The 26989-nt window shown below is 35.4% G+C and overlaps 1 protein-coding gene across 1 annotated transcript; it reads left to right on the top strand.

Annotated features, from left to right (window-relative positions):
- The first annotated feature begins 3599 nt into the window (after positions 1–3599).
- Positions 3600–6482, top strand: LOC122048217. The gene is made up of 5 exons (XM_042609811.1): positions 3600–3727; positions 3917–5072; positions 5264–5811; positions 5900–6005; positions 6102–6482. Exons 1-5 carry the CDS (start codon positions 3600–3602, stop codon positions 6480–6482), a joined length of 2319 nt encoding a protein of 772 aa, XP_042465745.1.
- Positions 6483–26989: the final 20507 nt, after the last annotated feature.

The following is a 26989-nucleotide window of genomic DNA, read 5'->3' as shown; positions in this document are numbered from 1 at the left end:
CCTTCTTGGATATGGGATCATCCACCACTTCCTAAACAAAGCCTTTCAAAGAAAATGGATATTTAACTTCTTATAGTAAACTAGGTTTAACTACAGAGATCTCAATAGAAGCACAATATCGAAACATGAAATCAAAACACAAAATCGATAACAAAAATGATAGCCTAAAATCGATAGCCTCTTGTGTTTGGTTTTTCAAGATCTATACAAAGAAGATGAACTAGTTATGATGCGGAAACAAATAACTAGTTATACCTTTCATAGTAGCTTATAGACCTCTTGATCTTCTGTTGTATTCCTCTCCTCCTCTTGGACATTGTGTGGGCGACGATCTACCAAGATGAAATCCACCCAAGCCTCTTCCTTTGCTTCCAAGTTTCGGCCACCAACTAACCTCCAAGGGATGCTAGACAAGAGAGCTTCTTTCTCTTCTTCTTCTCCTTCAAGCAACCGACCACCAAGAGAAAACCAAACTTGATGCCGCTGGCCTCCAAGAGAGAAAACAAAAGGAGAATAGAGAAAAAAGAGGACTGGCCACCAAGGGAATAGAGGAGAGGAGTTTCAACCACAATAGAGAAGATGTTGTTAGAGTGTATACTAAAAGTCTAGCTTTTTGTAAACATTTATTTTTGAAATAAAGAATCACATTGGTCAAATATCTACATTTATATGCTAAGTGTAGTTGTTCAATTAATTTATATTGTAGATAACATGGTGTGTGGTGTCACACACAGAAGATCATGTTATCAATTCCTTATAAATTATAAACAGTAGCTTACGACTAAGATGGAAGGAATAAACCATTGGAATAGTCGTAGTGTAATTTGGTATTAGTTTATCTTAACTATAAAATTACACTAGTACACTCAGAGTGTATTGAGCTGAACCATTTAAAGTAAGTTCTTTTTATACTGACTGCATAAAAGAACAAGACCTTTGTTATTATGGAAGTGTGTGCTCTTAATCCTGATATAATAACAAGCACATATATCTAATATTTATTTCTTTGACTTATCAAAGGGTGTGATTTAATTCGATAAATCAATAGACCCGATAAGTTAGAAAATGATATCATTTATAGTGTATGTTGTTGATTATAGAAGGAAACTATGTCTTAGTAATCTAGGTTGATGATGTCCCCAAGAGGAGCTCATGAGGATTGTCATATAAACCCTGCAGGTGGACTTAGTCCGACATGACGATAAGGTTGAGTGGTACTACTCTTGGAGCTAGATATTAATTAAGTGAGTTGTCAGTAACTCATTTAATTAGTGGACATTCTATATCTTAAACACAGGGAGACTAACACACTCATGATAAGAAGGAGCCCAAAATGTAAATTGGGACTTGTGCGGTAGTTCAATAATAATTCTTTAGCGGTATGAATTATTATTGATAAAATTAAGTTGGGTGTTCAGGGCGAACACGCACTATGTGAAAATGAACAATAGACTTCGCCACTGTTTACTTCGTCAATCAGCAAGTGCGAAGTAATATATGATAATCAACTTCGATAATAAATTTGATGCAGTAAATATAATTTTATACTTCATAGGTTTAAAAATGTGGATCTCACTTCTAATTTTATCTGACTTTTTACTTCATACTATATATTCGGAGAAGTAATAGGTTATAAAATAAATTTTATATGGATAATTGATGAAGTAATAAGTTAAATGAATTAATATTAGTGTTATAGTTGGTTAAAAGTTGAATTGGTTTATTAATTATAAGGATTTTTCAATGAATTGGTTTTATAATTATAAGGATTTTTAATTCACTTTTATAATTATAAGGTTTATACCCTAAACCTAAATCTGCCCTTTTAATTTCTTCTCGCATTTTCTCCTCTTTGCTTTCTCCCCGACGACGCGCGACGGCCACTCGTCGAGGTTCCTCCCTGACGCGCGACAGCCCCTCGACACCAGCCTTCTCCTTCGTGCCTCTTTTCCCCCCGACGGCTATCTCCTCCTTCGGCGTTTCTCCCCAACGCGAACGACAGCTTCTTCTGCATTTTCTCCCTGACGCCGAGAGTCACCCGACACTAGGTTTCTTTCTTCTTGACCCCTTCTTTCCTATGTTGTGCCATTAATATTCTACTTATAGATATCTCCTCCATCTCTTGAGTAGTAGGTATGTTCTGATGAAAGGTTTCAGGTTTTCTGTTAGTTCCTCTAGAATTGGTTCGTCTATTGCTAGAACATGGAGTCTGGATTGCTTCTGGATTTCTAATTAGACTGCACGGTGTAGTTTCCTTGTCATACCTGAAAACAACTACCATGTTAGAAACATTTATCTACAGAAACCCAAGAGCCAAATTGTGCAAAACTAAAGCCAACCATTAACACTTCAAATTGTTACGAGACAAGAATATAAAACTAGGATGGTATTTGTTTTTTCTTCCCACCAAAAGAATATGAACTCCAAAATTTTTTTACAGCAGTACCCTAACAAAGATAACTTTTTTACATGATATATGACTAAACTAAGGATAGGTTACTTGGTATGTTGATAGATTTTCTCCAATTAATCCCGAGTAGCCTGCCAAAAAAGTTTAGATCATAGCACCTAATGCAAGAACAGTCACAACACTGTTTGAAGCTTGGTATCGATGGTAAATCTTCAACTTCAGAAAAAAATCAGCAAAAGTAGAGAGGGACACAATTTGATCTGCAATAGATAATCTGTCATAGGTTTTAACTCGTAGGGCTTGAATCATTAGGAGAAGGAAATGAATTGCTGGAGAAAAAGGGGAAGAATCTGCACTTCTTGAGCAAGAAGGAAGATGAGTGAAGAAAAGAAAGGAACGTAATAGGATTGCAAAGGTAGGTGATAAACAAAAAAAGTTGATACGGAAGTGTACAAACAAATGAGAACATTAAGTATAAGTACAACACATGCCAAATGCAATGTAGGTTGACCATTAGAGAAATATTATGCAATGTATGTTGACCATTTTATAGCTCTTTCTACAATGCAATTATGTATTTACAAATCTATATTATTATTTACAATGAAATTATGAAACTATTGATAACTCTTTTGTTAACCAACATATATTATAAACAACTTAATACCATTAGAGATTAATATATTAATTTTAATAAATTTTTCTTCATACCACACACCAACCTCTTTGGTCTATCTCTTCTTACTTGTATTAGATTTCACAAATTGAAGTTCCAATGATTTTACATTTTGAGTTGCATTTAGTATTTTTTAACTTTTATTTATTTACTTTAATATCTTCAGATTTTGACCTATTTGTTTGGGGATTTTGCTAGATTAAAATGAATAAATCCTGGATATACTCGGATAGAAGGTCCAAACAGTATGAGGAAGGTGTGGAACAGTTCATTAAAGATTGTTTACAGAATCCGAATATTGACCCCAATGACATTTATTGTCCTTATTGCAAATGTATCAATCTTAAAAAAGGGTCGATTAAGTCCATTTCAGAGCATCTTTATTTCCATGGTTTTAGTCAAAACTATGTGAATTGGATTTGGCATGGTGAGCCTGCTAAAGATGATAAAGTAAAATGGAGTGACAACCAGGGGCCAATTAATAATGATTATGACAACTTTGAAACCGCTCACATGTGTGAAGCAGCGTACGATAATTATACAGAAAATCCTGAAGCGTTTATGAAATTTTTAGAGGAATCAGAGAAGCCATTGTACAAGGGATGCGAACGTTACACAAAGTTGAGTGCACTTGTTAAACTGTACAATACCAAAGCAAGGCATGGAATGAGTGATGCTCTATTTTCAGATCTACTATTAGATTTTGGGGATATGCTACCAAATAATCACAATCTACCATCCTCAATGTATGATGTAAAAAAGACATTGAGTTGTTTAGCGCTGACTCATGAAAAGATTCATGCTTGTTCAAATGATTGCATTCTTTATAGAAAGCAATATGAAAACTGCGTAAGTTGCCCTAGATGTGGCTTGTCACGGTGGAAGCTAACCAAAAACAAGGTTGAGAAGAAAGGTGTTCCTGCTAAGGTGGTTTGGTATTTCCCTCCCATTCCAAGATTTAAGCGCATGTTTAAATCTTTAGAGACCTCGAGAAATTTAACATGGCATGCAGATTCTACAAGAGTTGTTGGTCAGTTACGTCATCCAGTTGATTCACCGTCATGGAAGTTGGTGGATCATATGTGGCCTGAATTTGAAAGTGAGCCAAGAAATCTTCGCCTAGCACTTGCAGCTGATGGCATTAATCCTCATAGCAACCTTAGCAGTCGGTACAGCTGTTGGCCAATCATGTTGGTCAACTATAATTTACCTCCAAATATGTGCATGAAGAGGAAATACATCATGCTAACTATGCTCATTTCAGGGCCTAAGCAGCCTGGAAATGATATTGATGTCTATCTGGAGGTGCTAGTTGAAGATTTGCAACGATTGTGGGAAGGAGTTGATGGAGTCTATGATGCTTATCGAAGGCAGTTCTTCACTCTTAAAGCAGTCTTATTATGGACCATCAATGACTTTCCTGCCTATGGTAACCTTAGTGGATGTACTACACATGGTTATTATGCATGTCCAGTATGCGGAGAAGATACTTATGCAAGACACTTGGAAAATGGGAAGAAAATGTCATTTGCTGGCCATAGAAGATTCCTATCACGATTTCATCCCTATCGTAGGCAAATGAAGGAGTTTAATGGCATGGAGGAACTTGAAGAAGCAGCTAGACCATTATCTGGGATTAAGTTGTTTGACAAACTTTCTGACATAAGGTGTGAGTTTGGAAAGAAGATAAGTGTGAGAGGGAAAATAAAGAAGGCAAAGGCTAATAAGTTGGAAGCCAATATAGAAGAAAAAGATTTAGGAGCAACAAATTTCAGAAAATGTTGGAAGAAGAAGTCAATCTTTTTTAATATTCCTTACTGGAAACACCTGCATGTAAGGCATTGTCTTGATGTTATGCACATTGAGAAAAATGTCTTTGAATCCCTCATTAATACTTTGATGAATGTTAAAGGAAAAACCAAGGATAATGTGGCAGCTAGATTGGACATGGTTGAGATGGGAATTAGGCCTGAATTAACACCTATAGTGGGGAGAAGAGAACATATCTTCCTCTTGCTGCGTGCTCATTCACAAAAAAAGAAAAGTTGCAAGTGTGCAAGTCATTAAAGGATATAAAAGTTCCAGAAGGTTTCTCTTCGAACATGAATAATATTGTGTGCATGGATCAGTTGAAGTTGACTTGCTTGAAATCCCATGATTGTCATGTATTAATGCAGCATTTCTTGCCAATAGTCATACGTGATGCACTGCCAAAACATGTTAGATATGCCATCATAAGATTATGCTTCTTCTTCAAAGATATTTGTTGCAAAGTTATAGATGTAGCCAAGTTAGATAAGCTGCAATCTGACTTGGTTGTTACACTCTGCTTATTGGAGCAATATTTTCCCCCATCTTTCTTCGATATCATGCTTCACTTAACTGTCCATCTTGTTCGAGAAGTCCGATTATGTGGACCAATTTACTTCAGATGGATGTATCCATTTGAAAGAAGCATGAAGGTGCTTAAGAGTTATGTGGGCAGTCGAAAACATCCTGAAGGTTGCATTGTTCAAAGATATTTAGCAGAAGAAGCAATTGAGTTTTGTTCAGAATATCTTAATGGCGTTGATCCTATTGGAGTCCCTCAATCAATACGAGACTCGAAAGCAAATATTTCTGGCTTGCAAGCATGCAACGCACCAATTGTAGTGCAACAAGTTGATCTGCAACAAGCACATTTGACTGTGCTAGAAAATATGGAAGAAGTATCTCCCTATATAATGTAAGTGTTTTGTATTATTTATGATTTTGCATATGTAATTTAGATTATCTAATGTCTAACACAAATTTATATATTAATACTTCTACAGTGAACATAAAATATTTTTGAAATCAATGTTTCCCAAAAAAGAGAAAGATGAAAGGTGGATACAAGATGCTCACAACAAGAGGTTTATTGATTGGTTTCGTGCAAAGGTGGATACTAGATTCATTAAATTTTTACTATCATTTGAGCTGAACAACTTATATCTATTATTTTTAATCACCATATTCAAATTGAATACATGTTAGGTGGCTGCTGAAATTGACAGTTGCAATGGTGGAACAACATCGACATTAACATGGTTGGCCCATGGACCGCGTGTGCAAATCCTTAAGTATAATAGTTATGTGATAAATGGTAATTTATACCAAACAAAGGCGCGGGATGATGACAGAGTTTGTCAAAACAGTGGGGTTTCTTTAGTTACCAACACAATGCTTGTGTGTAGTGCTAAAGATAAGAATCCCTTGCTAGCTGATGTATCTTACTATGGAGTGATTGAAGAAATATGGGAATTAGACTATCATCAATTTCACGTTCCTCTTTTCAAGTGCGCGTGGGTTGCAAATGATAAAGGAATAATCAACAACGATGAATGTGGTTTCACCTTAGTTAATTTGAACAAATGAGGACACAAGAATGACGAATTTGTGCTTGCAAGTCAAGTCAACCAAGTCTTTTATATTGATGATCCATTAAAAAATGGGTGGTCAATTGTGCTCCCAGTTCCAAATAGATGTTATGAGGGAGATGATGATGATTGGAGCAGTATTCCAGATTCTCGACCAATCGATGATGTTGATACTCATAGTATTCCTGCACATGAAAGATATTTTAGATCAGAAATTGAGGGTGTATGGGTCACAAAAAAGAAAAAATGATGTTTTGTATTTTTATCCAATGTTTATGTTTTGAACATGAAGGAATGCTGTATGCACTTTAAGTAATTATGTTATGCAATTCTATGTCATGTTTACGCTTGTGTTGTTATTTATTTATATGTGTTATTGTAATTATTTATGTCATGTTTATGTTACTATTATTGTACAAATTTTAACATTGGTTACATTTATGTTATTATGCAGATAATACTCGATGGACCGTAAAAAACAGGGAGTAGCAGTTGAGGAGATACATGGAGTAGCCGATGCTGAGCTACATGGAGTAGCCGATGCGGAGCTACATGGAGTTACTGATAGAGAAGAACGTTCTGTAGATGTGCAGAAGAATAAACGAGGTCCTACATCAATGTGTAAACTCACTGCAGTTGCAAGATGGGGGAAAAAAGCAAAGATTGATTATGATGACATGGGACGCCCATTATACAATGCAAATGGAAAGGCATTGCAATCTTACATTGGCTCTGTTGCTAGAACTATGGTGCCAATCAACATAAAGTCTTGGCCTACTGTTCCAGAAAATATAAAACAAAAAGTATGGGAAGAGATCTCGGTAAGATTAATATATAAATATAATCCCAAATGAAATTAGCTTTCCAACTCTATGTTGTCATTGCCATCATTAATTCATTCTTATCATATTAGTTGTATAATCATCTAGCTTGTATGTTGCTTTTTTCCTTATTCTTCTTCAACTTCTCTATTAATAGTACCAACTAATATTTTGTGTTGCAGAATGTGTTTGAATTAGCACCACAAAGCGAGGCTGCTGTGATGAATTCAGCATCTCAAAAATGGAGAGATTTCAAAAACAAATTCACTAGCAGATTTGTTTGGCCAAATAAAGACAATCCTGAAAATTTGAGTTCTTCACCGAGTCAATATCAGATTCCAAAAGCAGTTTGGAAAGCATTTGTAGATGAGAGACTTCATCCATCATGGGAGGTACGTACTCATGGTGTTAGGGAAAGCATACGTAATGGTGTTAAGGATTGTAGTAACTTTTTTATAGTATAGTGTTGTTTGTTCTTTTGCATTTGCAAGTTCAAAATCCTGCATTTACTAATTGTGTAGTGTTATTTGTTGATTTGCATTTACAATTCTATGGAATATAATTTGTTTGCTTACAAATTGAGTTAATTATCGAAGTAAATCCAACCCAATAGATAATCAGATTAAAACACAAACAAATGTAGTTATGCCCTATGCCTACTCCTTACTTTGGTCATTGATATGCTTCAATAACTCTGATAGATATTCTCTTTCGCTAGAAACTTCCCAATAGTATCGAGTGATAGATATTCTCTTTCGCTAGAAACTTCCCAATAGTTTCGAGTGTAGATATATATCTTGTAATTAAATTGATCCTATGAAAATGGGACTAAAAATATATACATCACCATCTGTTATCCCATATATTAATAACAAGGAATGAGAAGTAATTCACACTGACCCAATGAAACAAGTTAAAAGAAAATTACAAAGATTAAATTTGAAATTCCTTGAACCATCCTTCTGGAGAAGAAAAGAAATTAAAACTCAGAAACATAACATAGTTATAATGTGTTTTGCTAGCTACTTGACTACTAGTTATCCAGGGCTAACAGTATAAGTAATTACTAAGTAGCTATCGGCAAACTCAAGATGAACTAAGTATTGTAAATGCAAACTTCAGAGACTCTAACAGTACTTCAGAGACTAATTATAAGTAATTATGTATAATTCACTACTTAGTAATTACTTACCTTCACACATATCGGCCACACTAGTAAGGCCGTAGGAATGCCTATAAGAAGCTAATTGGTATAAAAGCCAATTAGAAGGCTTGCCTTAATAGATAGGAATGCCTAGTAGTTTACTGATAGGGAAAGCTAATAGATAGGAATGCCTATAATTACTCTGAATGGAGGGCCCTAATCAGAGTAGTGATTAGGTTCGTAATGGTAGGGCCCTCCATTCTGATTGGCACTGCTTCACTACTAGTAGTTAGTAAGTAATTATCTTAGTATTGTGCTACCGGAAACCTAGTTGCCGAAGATAGTTATGAGATAGCTACCCAGTAATTAAGGCCTTGAAACATAACATAATTATCAAGGGCAGGGACATCTGGTGATCTTTGTTTGCAGCAAGTAAGTTTGCCTATTACTTCAGATTGCAGCAACATCTGCAAACAAACAGTAACCTGCAATGTTTGTTTGCTTACTTCGGTTCCTTAAAGTTTGTTTGCTTACTTCGGTACCTGTAAACAAACAGTATAGTATGTTTGTTTGAAATGTTTGTTTGCTTATAGTATATTATGTTTGTTTGCTTACAGTAATATTAGTTCATTTGCATTTATGTAGGTTATTCATAAAAAGCAAAAAGAACGAACGATGCATTATAAATACCATCACAGACTGTCTCGCAAGGGTTACATCGGGTTAGAGGCTGAATTGGTAAGCTTCGAAGCATTGTATTTGTCATTTTCAAGCAAGTATTTAATATTATGTAACTAATCATTTTTAGAATTATAGAGGGAGAAAAAATTAATTGCTGAAAATGAGGAAGTTGATAGATCAATACTTTGGCGTAAAGCTCGCGAGGACAAATCTGGTAACATAACAAATATGGAAATAGCAGAAGTCGCTGAAAAAATTGTAAATATTTTTTATCTAATTTTCATATTGTCTTTCTAAATAATATTGGAATTTTTTGATTGATATGTTACAATCTCATATTGTAGGATGACTTGTTGGAAAAGAAAGTCAAAGGAGAGTTCAAATCTTCTGGGATGAATGATGTGTTAACTACTGCCTTAGGAAATCCAGAACATTATGGACGGGTTAGAGGCGTGGGAGGATGTGTAAAACCCCAACTCTACTTTAAAACTGCAAGAAAGAAAAGGGAATCAGTCCCAAAGGATTCGATCGATAACTTCAAAGAGCAATCAGAGGAGAATAAGAGCTTGAAGGCTGAAGTAGAGAAATTAAAGGCTCAACTTGCTCAGGTCATTGATAATCAAACTTGTGAGCCTGTGATATCAAACAAGTCCTCAAACATGAACGACCCAAAATGGAGAGATGATGTGGAGGTTTATGAATGTGGCACTTCAAACTTGGAGGTTCTATAATTCTTAATTTTATGTCAAAGTTATTTTTCTTTCAAATTCAGATATTTATATACAATTTCATGTTCTTAAAGGGGAAAAAATGTAACTTGGCTGTCAAGCAACGTGAAAATGTGGTGGCATATGGTACAATACTATCAGAAGGAGGCCCAAATATACTGATTCATCATGTTCCACTTGGGGAAGGGAATTTCAAGGTATCTATTGATGTTGTCTTAGATGAAGAAGCAGAGCTTCCAATCCCAATTCGGTCTGGACCAACAATCGTCAATGATGCTGTTGGAACAATTGTTGCTTGGCCTAAAGAGTTGGTAATTTTACCAACGAAGAAGGTACTTTCAATTTTCTTGAAAAGTTGGTATTGGAAAAAATCTTAATCATTTGAATACTCATTTGAATATTTTAACATATTGCAGAAGAATGTACAACATCAATCATTTGCTCCTTCGGATCTTCATGGTGATCAGGACAAGTACAAGGAAATTGAGAAAACTTTACCGATGGCATGCAAGTATATCTACTCGTATGCTATCAGATTGATGCCTAAAGATGAGAGCATACACATAGAATTTGATGAAGCTATGTTTGGGAGTCCTAAAAGTGTATGGTTGCTAAGAGAAGATATCTTACGCTTTATGGAGATGAAAGAGATAGGTGCCAGACACATTTTGGTTTACATGGGGTATGTTATGTGTTAAATACAATATTTGTTCACATGCTTTGCTTTGTTCTCAATATTTGTTCATATGTTTTTGCTTTGGTCTACATGGGGTATATTTAGATTTTTCATTACTTTGCCATTACCTTGCAATTAATACCTTGCAGTTACCTTTACAAATACATGAAGAAAGAAAATAGAGCTGAGTATGTGTCATTTGTGGATCCTGGTCACATACCTACATGCGGTGTGGGTGAAGAAGGTAGTAAATTATCACAACATATTGCTGCTCAGTTGGGAGCATCGAACAGGGATAGCATATGCTTCATCCCATATAACACTGGGTAAGATTTTAATTATTTATTTTTTCCTACTACATGCTAGTCAATGCTATATTTTTTTTGTGCAGGTACCATTGGATCTTGACTATAATTAATGAAGACAAGAATATGATATATTTATTGGACTCTTTGAGTAACAGGAACCGAGATCATGCTTGGCAAACTATTGTGACCAAGTAAGTCGTAACTTATGCTAATTTTGAATGCATTCAATTCATTATAGGTTGAAAAACTAATTTTCTATTTTTACATTGTAGTGGAGTCAAGGTATACAATGCATCAAGGGGTATTTCAAAAGGACCAGGTTTTAAACAATTGACAGTATGTATTGTGACTATGTATTTAGACATCAATTAATAATTCTTATTATTTGGATTGTGACTTCTTGCATGACATTTTCAATTTCATTAGGGTAATCTTAAACAAAATGGTGGTGTTGAATGTGGATATTGTGTGATGCTGTACATGAAAGAGATAGTCTTAGATGAATATCCACAATTGGAGAGAAAGGTGAATTTCTTCTTTATGAAATATTTTCTTTATAAAATATTAAGTTATTTTTCATTGATCCTCAAATTTTTGTTAATGATTCAGTTTGCAGCATCAAAAAATAAACAGTATTACAATCAATCTCAGTATGATGAAGTCAGAAGTGAATGGAGCGAATTTGTCTATTTCTATGTGGGTGCCTAAGTGTAGGCTATGATATAAAGTTTAGATTGTATTTAGAGATTTATGGATACAAAAGTTTTTGGGTTATGCTTAAACATTTCTTTTATGAATACACTTTTGAATTGTATTTGACAGATATTTGTGATATATTTGTTCAATTTTGGTGATGAAAATTATTGTGTTATAGCAAAATATTATGATATACACTTTTGTCAATTAAATTTGTATTGTAGTAAAATATAGTCAACTACTTCAATACTATAAATAAAAATGATGAAGTAATACAATACATAAGACTTCGGTATATTTAAATATTGTCGTAGTTTAAAAAACTATTTACTTTGTCACTGATTAAAATTGTTGAAGTCATTCGTATGTATTACTGCGGTAACGTAAATTGTTGAAGTGTAGTAAAATATGCTTTCCTACTTCCATACTATGATGAAGTATTTCAATAACAATTACTTCGATCAAGCTAAAATATGCAGAAGTAATATTAACTATTTACTACACCATAATATAAACAATTGTGAAGTCATAACTTCTTTAAACTTCGTTAGACAATGTTACTTCTGCAGTAATATATCATCAACTACTTCGGTAATTTTACTGGTCTTGATGAAGTAATAAGGGTTTTTTACTTCGAAACCGGTCCGATTTTGAATCGGTTTTGAACCGGTGATAGACTTCGGTAATCATGTGCCGAAGTAAAAAAATAAACCTTTTACTTCACGTGCGTCTACTTCGGATAATATCCGAAGTCTATTATCGATTTTCACATAGTGACGGGAAGCTTAATTTTATCGGGAGACCAAAACCAATTCCTCCTCTTGGTCCTTATCGTAACATCTTATTTATAAAGTATTATACCCACCCATACCCACCTTCTTACCCACCTTAAGGTGGCCGGCCAAGCCTAGCTTGGAGCCCAAGCTAGGGTCGGCCAAACCAAGGTGAGTTGGTTTCATTAGGTGGCCGACCCTAGCTTGAACCCAAGCTTGGTGTGGCCAGCCACATTAAAATAAAAGGATTTTATTTTTTTAAATCTTTTCTTATTTGGAAGCCATGGTTTTAAAAGAGAGTTTAAAATTTAAATCTTTCCTTTTATAGTTTTCTACAAAAGATTAAGAGAAAGATTTGAAATCTTTCCTTATTTATAGTTAAAAGGAAGATTTTAATTTTTGATAAAACTTTCCTTTTTTTGTAACCATCCTCATGATTTTAAAAGAGAGTTTTAAAATTAAATCTTTTCTTTTATATTTTCTACAAAAGATTAAGAAAAGATTTAATATCTTTCCTTATTCGTAGATTGAAAGGAAGATTTTAATTTTAGAGAAAACTTTCCTTTTTGTAAATCATCCACATGTTTTAATAGAGATATTTTAATTTATAAAAGTTTCCTTTTATGACTAACCATGAAGGGAATTTTCAAAAGAGAAATTTTTATTTAAAAATTTCCGGAAACAAATTAGGAAGTTTTAATTTTATGTTTAAAACTTTCCTTGTTTGGAGGGATTAAGGTGGTCGGCAATATATAGTTTGAAAGGGAAATTTTATTAAACTTTCCTTTCATTGGCAAGGAGAATAAGGAAGTTTTAATAAAACTTTCCTTATTTGCCAAAACCAAGGAATATAAAAGAGAGGGTAGAGGTGCCTCACCTCATAACAATATCTCTTCTATTATTTCCTCTCTTCCTTGGTTGGTGGCCGGCCCCTCTCTTCCTCTCCCTCTCCTATTCTTCTTCCTTGGCCGGTGGCATCTTCATCTCAAGGAGCTTGGTTGGTGGCCGAATCTTGCTAAAGGAAGAAGGAGAGATAGGAGGTCTTGTTTCTTAGCATCCCTTGGAGCTTGGTGGTGGTCGAACCTCATCTTCTCTTGGAGTTCTTGTGGTGGCCGAAACTTTCTTGGAGAAGAAGGAAGCTTCGGTAGTTCTCTTCTCGATAGATCATCGTCCACACGACTTCCGAGATAAGAAGAGGAATATGATAGAAGATCAAGAGATTGTTGCTTACAAAGAATGGTATAACTAGTAATTCTATTCCGTATCATACTAGTTTTCTTTGTATAGATTTTGAAATACCAAACACAAGAGGCATATGATTCTAGGTTTCGAATTTGTGATTCGAGTTTGTGTTCTTTTATTTTTTTTCGATCTTGCGATTCGATTGTTCCCTTTCGTTAAACCTAGGGTTACTATAAGGAAATTAAATATTAAATTTCATTGAAAGGCTTTGTCTAGGAAGTGGTGGATGCTCCCATACCCAAGAAGGCCTAGTGCCTCGCCATGTTTAACCGGGAAGTCAATCTATGAAATTAATATTTAATTGAATTTGTAACATGGGTGGATTTGGATCAATGATGTTAAGTATCGTTTGTGATCCAAGTCTAAACCTCTAAGAACAGATAAGTTAAATTTAGAATCAATAATATTAAGTTCCACTTGTGATTCCTAATTTAATTTCTAAAGAATACAATAGGTTGTTAGGAATGGTTCAGGACTTGTACAAAATTTTTGTACAGGGGAACCGGTACGATATTCTGAGTATCAACCAACAGATGCAAGGCTTAGGTTGTTCTCAATGAGGCACCCTCTCCCTTTCTTTTATAATCCTTGGTGAATCCAAAAAAGGAAAGTTATAAAACAAAAAATTAAAACTTCCTTTTATTCCTTTACATGCCCGGCCACCACTTGTTCATCAAACAAGGAAAGATTTTAAATAAAAAATTAAAATCTCTCTTTTAAAATCCCTTTTGTGGTTAGATATAAAAGACATGTTTTATAAAATTAAAATCTTCTCTTTTAAATCCTTTTGTGGATATCTATAAAAGAAAAGTTTTAAAATAAAACTCCTTTTAAATCATGGTTACAAAAAATAAAAGTTTAAAATTAAAATCTTTCTTTTAAACATTATAGATAACTACAAATAAGGAAAGATTTCAAATCTCTCTTTTAATCCTTTGTAGAAACCTATAAAAGGAAAGATTTTAAAATTTAAAACTCTCTTTTAAAACCATGTGGAAAACATTATAAAAGGAAAGTTTTTAACAAAATAAAAACTCTCTTTTATTTCCTTTTCTCTTCTTATATGGTCGGCCCCTTGCTTGAGCACCAAGCAAGGCTTGGCCGACCCTAGCTTGAGCTCCAAGCTTGGTTTGGCCGACCTCTTGCTTGGGCTCCAAGCAAGGATGTGGTCGGCCCTTAAGCTTGGTTAAGAAGCTGGGCTTTGGGTATATATAAGGCTTTATAAATAAGAGGCTACAACAGGGACCGAGAGGAGGAATTGGTTTTGGTCTCCCGATGAGCTTGAGCTTCCCATGTTCGCCCCGATCACCTAACTCAAGTTCATCAATAATAACTCATACAACTAAAGAGCTATTATTGCACTACCGCACCAATCCCATATTAGAATATGGACTTCTTTTTATCATGTCGAATGCCCACTAATTAAATGAGTTACTGACAACTCACTTAATTAATATTTAGCTCCAAGAGTAGTACCACTCAACCTTATTGTCATATCGGACTAAGTCCACCTGCAGGGTTTACATGACAATCCTTATGAGCTCCTCGAGGGGACATCACCAACCTAGATCACTAGGACACAATTTCATTCTATAATCAACAACATACCATATAAATAATATCATTTCTCAACTTATCAGGTCTATTGATTTAATGAACTAAATCTCACCCTTTGATAAATTAAAGAAATAAATATTAAGTATACGTGCTTGTTATTATATCATGATTAAGAGTATGCACTTCCATAATAACAGAGGTTCTGTTCTTTTTTACAGTCAGTATAAAAAGAACAACCTCAAATGGTCCTGCTCAATACACTCAGAGTGTACTAGTGTAATTTTATAGTCAAGATAAACTAATACCAAATTACACTACAACCATTCCAATGATTTATCACATTCCATCTTGGTTGTGAGCAACTATTTATAATTTATAAGGAACTGATAACATAATCTTCTGTGTGACACCACACACCATGTTATCTTCAATATAAATTAAATGAACAACTACATTTAGCATATAAATATAGATATTTGACCAATGTGATTCTTATTTCAAAATAAAAGTTTATATAAAAAGCTAGACTTTTAGTATACATTCTAACAATCTCCCATTTATACTAAAAGACTATGCTGCCATACATCTGATTCCTATCCCCTCAACATGCTGATTAAAAGCTTTCTTCGGAAGGGCCTTAGTGAAAGGATCTGCCAGATTATCTGCTGATGCAATATTAGTGACAACAACTTCTCCTTACTTTACGATATCTCGTATCAAGTGGTACTTGTGCTCAATTTGTTTACTCGCCTTATGGGCTCGTGGTTCCTTTGAGTTTGCTACCACGCCACTATTATCACAATAAATTGTGATGATTTTAGGCAAACTAGGAATCACATCTAAGTCCATCAAGAAGTTCCTAAGCCATAAAGCTTCTTTGGCTGGCTCAGAGGCTGCCACATACTCAGCTTCCATGGTGGAGTCTAAAACGCATTTCTACTTAACACTCCTTCATGCTATGGCTCCACCTCCTAAAGTAAACACATAACTTGAGATAGAATTACTATTGTCCCTATTTAATTGGAAGTCAGAATCCGTGTAACCCACAGGGAGAAAATCATCTGCTTGGTAAACCAACATATAATCTCTAGTCCTTCTCAGGTACTTTAATATATGATTTACGGCAATCCAATGTCTCTATCCTAGATTACTTTGATATCTGCTAACTATGCCCATGGTAAAACAGATATCCGGTCTCGTGCATAACATTGCATACATTAGGCTTCCTACAGCTGAAGCATAAGGAACTGCCTTCATTTCCTCTATCTCTTTTGATGTCTTAGGAGACATCTCTTTAGATAAAGATACTCTATGACAAAAAGGTAGAATACCTTTCTTGGAGTTTTGCATGCTAAAATGAGCTAGGATAGTATCGATATATGATGCTTGGGATAAGCACAATATTCTTTTCTTGCAATCCCTTATTACTTTGATCCCAAGAATATGTTCGCATTCTCCCAAGTCCTTCATATTGAATTGCTTGGACAACCATACCCTTACTTCTGACAACACTTTGACATTGTTGTCAATTAACAAAATGTCATCTATATATAGTACAAGAAATGCCACCACGTTTCCATCACACTTCTTGTATACACAAAACTCATCCGGACACTGAATAAATCCATAAGACTGGATTACTTCATTGAACTGGATGTTCCAAGATCTTGAAGCTAACTTCAGTCCATAAATAGACTGATTGAGCTTACATACAAGATGCTTTTTGCCCTTTCCAATAAACCCTTCTGGTTGCTTCATATGGATGTTTTCTTCAAGACTTCCATTAAGGAAAGTTGTCTTGACATCCATTTTCCAAACCTCATAATCCATATGAGCAGTAATAGATAAAAGTATTTGGATAGACTTAAGCATAGCTACCGGCGAAAAGGTTTCCTCATAATCAATTCCCTCTTTCTGAGTATACCCCTTTGCAACAAGCCTTGCTTTGAAGGTTTCCACCTTCCCGTCTGTCCCTCTTTTTCTTTTGTAGACCCATTTACATCCAATAGCTTTTACACTATTTGGTGGTTCTACTAGCTCCCAAACTTTGTTAGAATACATAGATTCTATTTTTGAATTCATTGCTCCTTGCCAAGATGTTTCATCTTTATCTTGGAGTGCTTCATTATATGTTCGGAGATCAGGTTCATGTTTACCTGGGATCAAGTCCGAAGACTCTTCCAAAAACATGAATCTTTCAGGTTGCCTAACAACCCTCCCACTACGACGAGACACTGTCTATAGTTGTGCATCATTTGTGATACGTGTTGTAATTTCTTGTGATATTTCATCTTACACTGTTGGTATTAAAGTAGATGTGTCCTCTTTCATTTCTTCTAGAACAATTTCACTCATGGGATTATGGTTCATTACATAGTCCTCTTCTAAAAATCGGGCATTAGTACTAACAATGACTTTCTGATTTTTAGGACTATAAAACAAACCACCTTTCGTTCCTTTAGGATAACCTATAAACAAGCGAACTTCTGTATGAGATTCCAAGTTAAAAGCATCTCCCTTCAACACATGTGTTGAACTACCCCAAATCCGAACATGTCTCAGACTAGGCTTACGCCAATTCCACAATTCTGTGGGAGTAGAGGGTACTGATTTAGAAGAAACCAAGTTCAGAATGTACACTGCCATTTCTAGAGTATATCCCTAGAACGAATTTGGTAATTCCGAATAACTCATCATCGATCTAATCATTTTCATAAGAGTCATATTCCTTCGTCCTATCACACCATTCTGTTGGGGTGTACCAGGTGTAGACAATTGGGATTGAATCCCAACCTCTGATAAGTAATTCCTAAACTCTCCTAAGAGGTACTCGCCACCACGATCAGACCGTAGTGTCTTGATACTATTACCATGACATTTCTCCACATCAATCTTGTACTCTTTAAACTTATCAAAGCACTCAGACTTGCGGCACATCAAGTAAATGCACCTATATCTCGAATAGTCATCTATAAAAGAGATAAAATATTCGAATCCACCTCTCGCTTGGATAGTCATAAGTCCAAACAAATCAGAATGAACCAATTCCAACACATCTTTTGCTCTATACCCCTTGGCTTTAAAAGGTCTCTTGGTCATTTTTCCTTCTAAGCAAGATTCACAGGTTGGAAAGTTTTCCACCACTAATTAACCCAAAAGTCCATCGACTATTAGTCTTTGAATCCTACTCAAGTTAAAATGACCAAGCCTTAGATGCCAAAGATATGTTTGGTCATTTCCGAAGGTTCCTTTCTCTTATTAGAATTAGAGGGTGTGTTATTAATTTCTATTTGTTGCTTTGTAGGAGTTATCGGATTTATAGTATATAAATTGCCAACTAATGTAACAGAACAGATAATTACCCTATTTTTCTTGACAACCACTTTGTCATCAAAAGAAATAGTATATCCATCCAAAAATAATTTAGAAACTGAAATTAAATTCTTTCTAAAACTTGGTACATAAAGATAATTTCTCAAAATCAAAGTTCTATCCTATCAAATGATAAGTAGACGTCTCCCACTGCAAGAGCCGCCACTTTCGTAGCATTACCCATGTAGACGGTTATCTCTCCCTCATATAGTCGTCGGGTTTCCTGGAACCCCTGCAATGTATTGCAGACATGATCAGTGGCTCCTGTATCTACACACCAGATACTGGCAGATAACACCGCTAAACATGTTTCAACTACAAGAGAATAAGATATACTTTTATTGTTCTCCTTCCTACGAGGACAGTCCGCCTTCCAATGTCTAGACTGCTTGCAAATAAAGCACTTGCCCTTCGGCTTCTTTACTCCAACTTTAAGTCAAGTACCTAGAGATCAATTCACTTTATTTGCCGAGCTAGCTTGTTTCTTCTTCTTTTTCTTGCCTTTCGACTTAGAAGTAGAAACATTTTTAGCAAAGTGGATTTGAGAACTATGACGAAATAGCCCTTCTACTGCTTGAAGTTCTGTCAGTAGTTCCGCCAATGAATAAATCCTTTTATTCATATTGTAGTTCAGGCGAAACTACTCAAAACTTTTGGGTAGCGATTGGAGAATAATATCGACATGGGTTTCCCCATCGATTTCAGCTCCAAGGATTTGTATCTCATTCAAGTAAGCCATCATTTTGAGGATATGATCCGTTACGGGTGTCCCCTCTGACATGGTGGCTGTCATTAAGTTTCTCATAGTCTCTTTCCTAGCAGCCTGATTCTGATGTCCGAAGAGTTCCTTGAGATTGTACATCATGTTATAGGTAGTAGTCATGGCCTAATGTTGATGTTGCAGCACATTTGACATAGAAGCCAAAATGTAACACCGCGTCATCTCAGCTGCCTTGACCCATTTCTTATGATAATCAATCTCCTCTTCACTAGAGTCACTATTAGGCTCATTTGGGCAGACCTCTAACATTACAAACTTATAGCCTTCAACAATTAGGACAATGTCTAGGTTTCTTTTCCAATGTATGTAATTGAGACCAGTAAGTTTGTTCTCTTTTAGAATAACAGCAAGTGGGTTGAAGGTCATTTGAAATCCTAAGATTCACAAAATAAGTTTTGATCAAAACTTAAGAATTTAGAATAATATTGATTCCTCAAACAATATCATTTAAATTCACCAACACCTCAAAACACCGTGAATTTTGTATGTCACGATAGTGTGGATGTATACAAATTCAAACATTTGTAAGAGGAGGTTTTACCCATTAATTTTATTCTTGTCAACCTAACTTTATGACAAATAAAATTAATAGTTGGTATTCCTTCGGTCACACAAATAATAGCAGTGACTCCAATAGGGAGGATACTATTAAATGCGCCTAAGTGTATACCATTACTTGATACTTAGTCCATTAAATAGGATTGTACCCCTTTAGATGGAGAAGATCACACACTCCTAAATAATTCCCTATGATCATCCATAAAGGAAGTTTGATCTAGTGATCCGCAAACAAACTCATCCGATGTGGAGGAAGGCACTCAAAGCCAACGCGCAAGTTTGTTTGCATCACTTACAAACCAGTAATGGAGACCGTGGAATTTATTTAAAAATCTCTCTCCCAGTTATTTAAGATGAGGATTTTAACATGCACACACACACACATCATAGCAAATAAAAGCAATAAATATGGAGAAATAATTTTCCAATTATTATGGCCTCTTCCATCACTGTCCTCCGTGTGCCGCCAACCCTAGCAGTCGTCAAAACTAGTCGCCAACCCTAGGGCTCATGTCGTCGCGCCCATCAAGCTTCCTTTTCCACTGTGCCTCTGGTCCTCAAATAGTACCATGCCTTGCAAGGATATGATCCGCGACAAAAATAAAATTTTACATATATCGATCATATATTCCACAAAGAAATGTACATAAAGTCTAGATCGAACAAAATGTAAAATCCTAAAACTAATACAGCTCCTGCCGTATTTAATAAATACAATCATGCACACACATAAAATGCCCTCGATATGTCCGAGAGTCCAATCACACATAATCATAATATGTCATAATAGTTGGAGCCTATAACCACAGAGTTAATCTATTTGCACATTCTACTATTTTCATGCCTAAAATATGTATGACATGTGCATAATTAAACTAAAAACTAAACACACAGAGGCATAAACCTAGCTCTGATACCAATTGTTGGTTACTACTCGGAATACCATTCTAATTCCCTTGTACAAAAATTTGTACAAGCATAGAACTATCCTAGCTACCCATGTGCTCTATTGAAGTTAAATTTGGATTACAAACGATGCTTAACATTATTAATCTAAATTGTCCTTCAGAAGTTAAACTTGGATTGGAAACGATACTTAACATTTTTACTCCAAGTTTGACCGATGTGATCTTCCTAAGTTAAACCATATTACAGAAGTTAATAAAATCTCTATTTCAAAGATTGGCTTCCAAGTTAAACATGGCGAGACACTAGGCCTTCTTGGGTATGGGATCATCCACCACTTCTTAGACAAAGACTTTCAAAGAAAATAGATATTTAACTTCTTACAATAAACTAGATTTAACTACAGAGATCTCAATAGAAGCACAATATCGAAACATGAAATTGAAACACAAAATCGATAACAAAAACGATAGCCTAAAATCGATAGTCTCTTATGTTTGGTTTTTCAAGATCTATACAAAGAAGATGAACTAGTTATGATGTGGAAACAAATAACTAGTTATACCTTTCTTAGTAGCTTATAGACCTCTTGATCTTCTATTGTATTCCTCTCCTCCTCTTGGACGTCGTGTGGGCGACGATCTACCAAGATGAAATCCACCCAAGCCTCTTCCTTTGCTTCCAAGTTTTGGCCACCAACTAACCTCCAGGGATGCTAGACAAGAGAGCTTCCTTCTCTTCTTCTTCTCCTTCAAGCAATCGACCACCAAGAGAAAATCAAACTTGATGCCGCCGGCCTCCAAGAGAGAAAACAAAAGGAAAAGAGAGAAAGAAGAGGACCGACCACAAAGGGAATAGAGGAGAGGAGTTTCGGCCACAATAGAGGGGATGCAAGGCTTAGGTTGTTCTCAATGAGGCACCCTCTCCCTCTCTTTTATAATCCTTGGTAAATCTAAAAAGGAAAAGTTTTAAAACAAAAAATTAAAACTTCCTTTTATTCCTTTACATAGTCGTCCACCACTTGTTCATCAAACAAGGAAAGATTTTAAACAAAAAATTAAAATCTCTCTTTTAAAATCCCTTTTGTGGTTAGCTATAAAAGGCATGTTTTATAAAATTAAAATCTTCTCTTTTAAATCCTTTTGTGGATATCTATAAAAGAAAAATTTTAAAATAAAACTCCTTTTAAATCATGGTTACAAAAAATAAAAGTCTAAAATTAAAATCTTTCTTTTAAACATTATAGATAACTACAAATAAGGAAAGATTTCAAATCTCTCTTTTAATCCTTTGTAGAAACCTATAAAAGGAAAGATTTTAAAATTTAAAACTCTCTTTTAAAACCATGTGGAAAACATCATAAAAGGAAAGTTTTTAACAAAATAAAAACTCCCTTTTATTTCCTTTTCTCTTCTTATATGGCCGACCCCTTGCTTGGGCACCAAGCAAGACTTGGCCGACCCTAGCTTGAGCTCCAAGCTTGGATTGGTCGGCCCCTTGCTTGGGCTTTAAGAAAGGATGTGGGCAGCCCTTAAGCTTGGTTAAGAAACTGGGTTTTGGGTAGATATAAAGGTTTATAAATAAGAGGCTACAACAGGGATCGAGAGGAGGAATTGGTTTTGGTCTCCCGATGAACTTGAGCTTCCCGTGTTCGCCCCAAACACCCAACTCGAGTTCATCAATAATAACTCATACCACTAAAGAGTTATTATTGCACTATCGCACCAATCCCATATTACAATATGGGCTCCTTCTTATCATGTCGAATGCCCACTAATTAAATGAGTTACTGAAAACTCACTTAATTAATATTTAACTCCAAGAGTAGTACCACTCAACCTTATTGTCATGTCGGACTAAGTCCACCTGCAGGGTTTACATGACAATCCTTATGATCTTCTCAAGGGGGCATCACCAACCTAGATCACTAGAACACACTTTCATTCTATAATCAATAACACACTATATAAATAATATCATTTTCCAACTTATCGGGTCTATTGATTTAATGAACTAAATCTCACCCTTTGATAAATTAAAGAAATAAATATTAAGTATACGTGCTTGTTATTATATCATGATTAAGATTACGCACTTCTATAATAACAGAGGTCATGTTCTTTTTTACAGTCAGTATAAAAAGAACCTCAAATAGTCCTGCTCAATACACTCATAGTGTACTAGTGTAATTTTATAGTCATGATAAACTAATACCAAATTACACTACAACCATTCCAATGGTTTTTCCCATTCCATCTTGGTCGTGAGCAACTTTTTATAATTTATAAGGAACTGATAACATGATCTTCTGTGTGACACCACACACCATGTTATCTTCAATATAAATTAAATGAACAACTACATTTAGCATATAAATGTAGACATTGGACTAATGTTATTCTTATTTCAAAATAAATATTTATACAAAAAGCTAGACTTTTAGTATACATTCTAATACCCGTATCACCGTAACCAAAAGAATGCCTAGCAGACTCAAGAAAGTAAAGGGGCTCAAGGTCATGTGGAGTCTCGGGTCTATGTGAGGAGGACTCGGGATGGTCCACTGGAGAGGGTGCAAGGTCAATCAGGGGATCTTTAATGATCCAGTTTTCAGAATTTGTAATTATTGTACGCTCTAGATTAGGAAGAAGAAGAGGAAATCCATTGCTCCTAATAAAACTATATCCTCTCTTCTCCTTAAGTATCATTTTCATCACTATGCATGTGTCCATGTCAATTTTGGGGCTATTATGAGGACTGGGTAAAATTTCCAACCCATACAACTCACAACTCAAAACTACAATGATATGTGTAAACAAACCCCCAATTATGATGCTCCCCGAAGATGTCTTGCTTGAACGTGCAAGATTTTGTAGGAAATGAAATCCTAAATCAAAAGAAATATTATTTAACATTACCCATAAACAATAAAGTTCTATCTTCCATATTACACCATTGCTTTCAACTCTAACAAAGATGGTTTTACTCATTATATGGTGTAGATAATGGAAGACTAGGTTTTGAAGTAGTGATGCCTAGGATTTTGAAGGGTTGTAGGGTTCATTGGACAATACAATCTTCTCATAAAATTCTTCGCTATCAAAAGATTCATTGAAATCATGCGACCAATTAGTTTGGAACCTGAAATAATTATTAAATTCAATTAGAGTCCACTCATAATCGGTATTCGTTGAATGAAAGCTTAGTTTCACCTCATCCTTCCAGTGGCACTCAAGTGAACTAAGGAATTTTAATGTAATACGAGTGTAGGTTGGATAACTAAGATTCATGAAATTGGTCCAACCTATATTGCCAAGCATCCAATCTATATCATCCTTAATTCCTAATAAATCCATTGTATAATGATCAGGATAATGAGTACAAATAAGCTTACGACAAACAAGAGTGGCATATCTAGATTTATGCTTTTCATTGTGAAAAATAATCTCATAATACTCTTCATTACCCTCGTCGCGTGATGTTCGCTTCCCCCTTGAAGTTGCCTTAAACTTTTCAATTGCTTTTCCTTTCCCTTTACCTTGATTTGGATCTTCTTCTCCACCGCTTGATCTGCTGCTCCTATGAAGATGTTTTAGGATGTTAGATATCGTTACAAGAATAGGGAAGAAAAAGAAGGATCTTTGAGAAAAGGGGATTAATGTTTGGGAAGGAAGAAAGGAAATGATTGAAGAAGAGAAGGTTGGGATTCATCTAGAAAGCAAAATCTTGAGTTCAGGGATAAATCATTATCTAGATCTAGAAGAGGAAAGAAGATTATCAAAGGGGAGAAAGGAGACAGAGAGATTAGGGCTTAAAATGTGTCGGTCGTGTCTATGGTTGGCATGTCTGTGTTGAGATGACACAGCCAGATTTTTATTTTGACCAAAATGTTAAGGCACAACCGTGTTATTTGACATGGTCTCATCACAGCTATGCTTCTGATATGATTGCTGTGTTTTGACTCGATTATGTCAAATAGCACGGTCTAAGCACATTTTATCTTCTTTGGAGGGCACGACCGTGTTATTAGACATGGCCAGGTCAATGCTGGGCTCTGTGTGAAGAGTGGAGTTTGTGCAGTTAGGAACACGGCCAGGAGCATGGATGTGTCAAATAACATGGTCAGAACAAGGATAACTCACACAACAATGTTAATTGACACGACTAGGGTATGGTTGCACTTAGCCAAAAATTAGAATCCTTAGTTCAAGGGGACATGATTGTGTCAAATGACACGCTCGAAGCATTATTGAGCTATATTGAATGCAGGCTCTTCCCATCAAGGAGGCATAACCGTGTCAAGTGACACGGTCAGAAAATTACATCTCTCGAGAGTTTTGGCACAGCCGTGTCTTAGGATACACAACCATGGCATGAAAAACTGTATTTTCCCCTTGGTTTCTCCATTTATTTACACATAATATCTCCACGCCAATGAAAATGCTATGGCCAGCTCATGGAGACCGGTTAACCTACACAAAAAGATAGAAGTCTATTAGGCTCAAAAAGAAACAAAATACAAATAAAATAAAAAAATTATTGGATTGCCTCCTAAGAAGTACTTATTTAAGGTCTCGAACTCGACCCCAACTAGCTAAACTCGAAGCCAAGTCCTTAGAGGGTTGGATTTTTCCTCCAAGGGTGATTGTATCCTAGTCCTCCCTTATCCAGGCTCTTGCCAGACAGATATACTTTTCATTTTTTTTATTGGGGACCTCCTTTCATTACTTGCTGAACTAAGTGCTACATTTGGCGGCCTCCTGTGGTGATGGAACAAGCCTTGTTCTTGTTGAACCTCATCCAACATGTGGCAAAAACTTTTAAGAGAAGATACATGGTTAGAGGACTTAAAAATATCAAAATCAAGCCTATACTTGTCTATTTCTTGTTAGAGTGTATACTAAAAGCCTAACTTTTTGTAAACATTTATTTTGAAATAAACAATCACATTGGTCAAATGTCTACATTTATATGCTAAGTGTAGTTGTTCAATTAATTTATATTGTAGATAATATGGTGTGTGGTGCCACATACAGAAGATCATGTTATCAATTCCTTATAAATTATAAACAGTAGCTCACGACTAAGATGGAAAGGAATAAACTATTGGAATAGTCGTAGTGTAATTTGGTATTAGTTTATCTTAACTATAAAATTACACTAGTACACTCTGAGTGTATTGAGCAGAACCATTTAAGGTAAGTTCTTTTTATACTGACTGCATAAAAGAACAAGACCTTTGTTATTATGGAAGTGTGTGCTCTTAATCATGATATAATAACAAGCGCATATACTCAATATTCATTTCTTTAATTTATCAAAGGGTGCGATTTAGTTCGATAAATCAATAGGCCGGATAAGTTTGGAAATGGTATTATTTATATGGTGTGTTATTGATTATAGAATGAAACTATGTCCTAGTAATCTATGTTGATAATGTCCCCAAGAGAAGCTCATAAGGATTGTTATGTAAACCCTGCAGGTGGACTTAGTCCGACATGACGATAAGGTTGAGTGGTACTACTCTTGGAGCTAGATATTAATTAAGTGAGTTGTCAGTAACTCATTTAATTAATGGCCTGACATTCAATATCTTAAACACAGGGAGATTAACACACTCATGATAAAGAGGAGCCCATATATTAATATGAGATTGGTGCGGTAGTTCAATAATAACTCTTTAGTGGTATGAGTTATTATTGATGAACTCGAGTTGGGTGTTCGGGGCGAACATGGGAAGCTCAAGTTCATCGGGAGACCAAAACCAATTCCTCCTCTCGGTCCCTGTTGTAGCCTCTTATTTATAAAGTGTTATGCCCACTCATACCCACCTTCTTACCCACCTTAAGGTGGCCGGCCAAGCCTAGCTTGGAGCCCAAGCTAGGGTCGTCCAAACCAAGGTGAGATGGTTTAAAGAGGTGGCCGGTCCTAGCTTGAACTCAAGCTTGGTGTGGCCAGCCATAATAAATTAAAAGGATTTTATTTTTTAAAATTTTTTCTTATGTGGAAGCCATGGTTTTAAAAGAGAGTTTAAAATTTAAATCTTTCCTTTTATAGTTTTCTATAAAAGATTAAGAGAAAGGTTTGATATCTTTCCTTATTTGTAGTTGATATGGGTCAGGTTTAGTAGGTCCCTGGTGAAAAAGAGAAAGAAGATAGCAGAATTAAGAAAATAAATCAGTATCGGCCGGGATATACCTTAAGAGAGGTAAGCCAATCCCAACCGGGTAATACCTTGAGAAGTATAGTCCAATATCGGCCG

This window comes from Zingiber officinale, chromosome 2B (assembly GCF_018446385.1).
Source record: "Zingiber officinale cultivar Zhangliang chromosome 2B, Zo_v1.1, whole genome shotgun sequence".
Taxonomy (NCBI): domain Eukaryota; kingdom Viridiplantae; phylum Streptophyta; class Magnoliopsida; order Zingiberales; family Zingiberaceae; genus Zingiber; species Zingiber officinale.
Note: the sequence above shows the minus strand (reverse complement) of the source record. Positions and strands in the feature narration are given on the sequence as shown.

What these genes read in the sequence shown, in the direction of transcription:
- LOC122048217 (XM_042609811.1), top strand. Translation starts at nt 3,600, where the DNA reads ATGTGTGAAGCAGCGTACGATAATTATACAGAAAATCCTGAAGCGTTT. An exon ending in GGCCTGAATTAACACCTATA is followed by an intron (nt 5,073 to 5,263) that starts GTGGGGAGAAGA and finishes GTATTAATGCAG; the next exon opens with CATTTCTTGCCAATAGTCAT. An exon ending in GAAGTATCTCCCTATATAAT is followed by an intron (nt 5,812 to 5,899) that starts GTAAGTGTTTTG and finishes ATACTTCTACAG; the next exon opens with TGAACATAAAATATTTTTGA.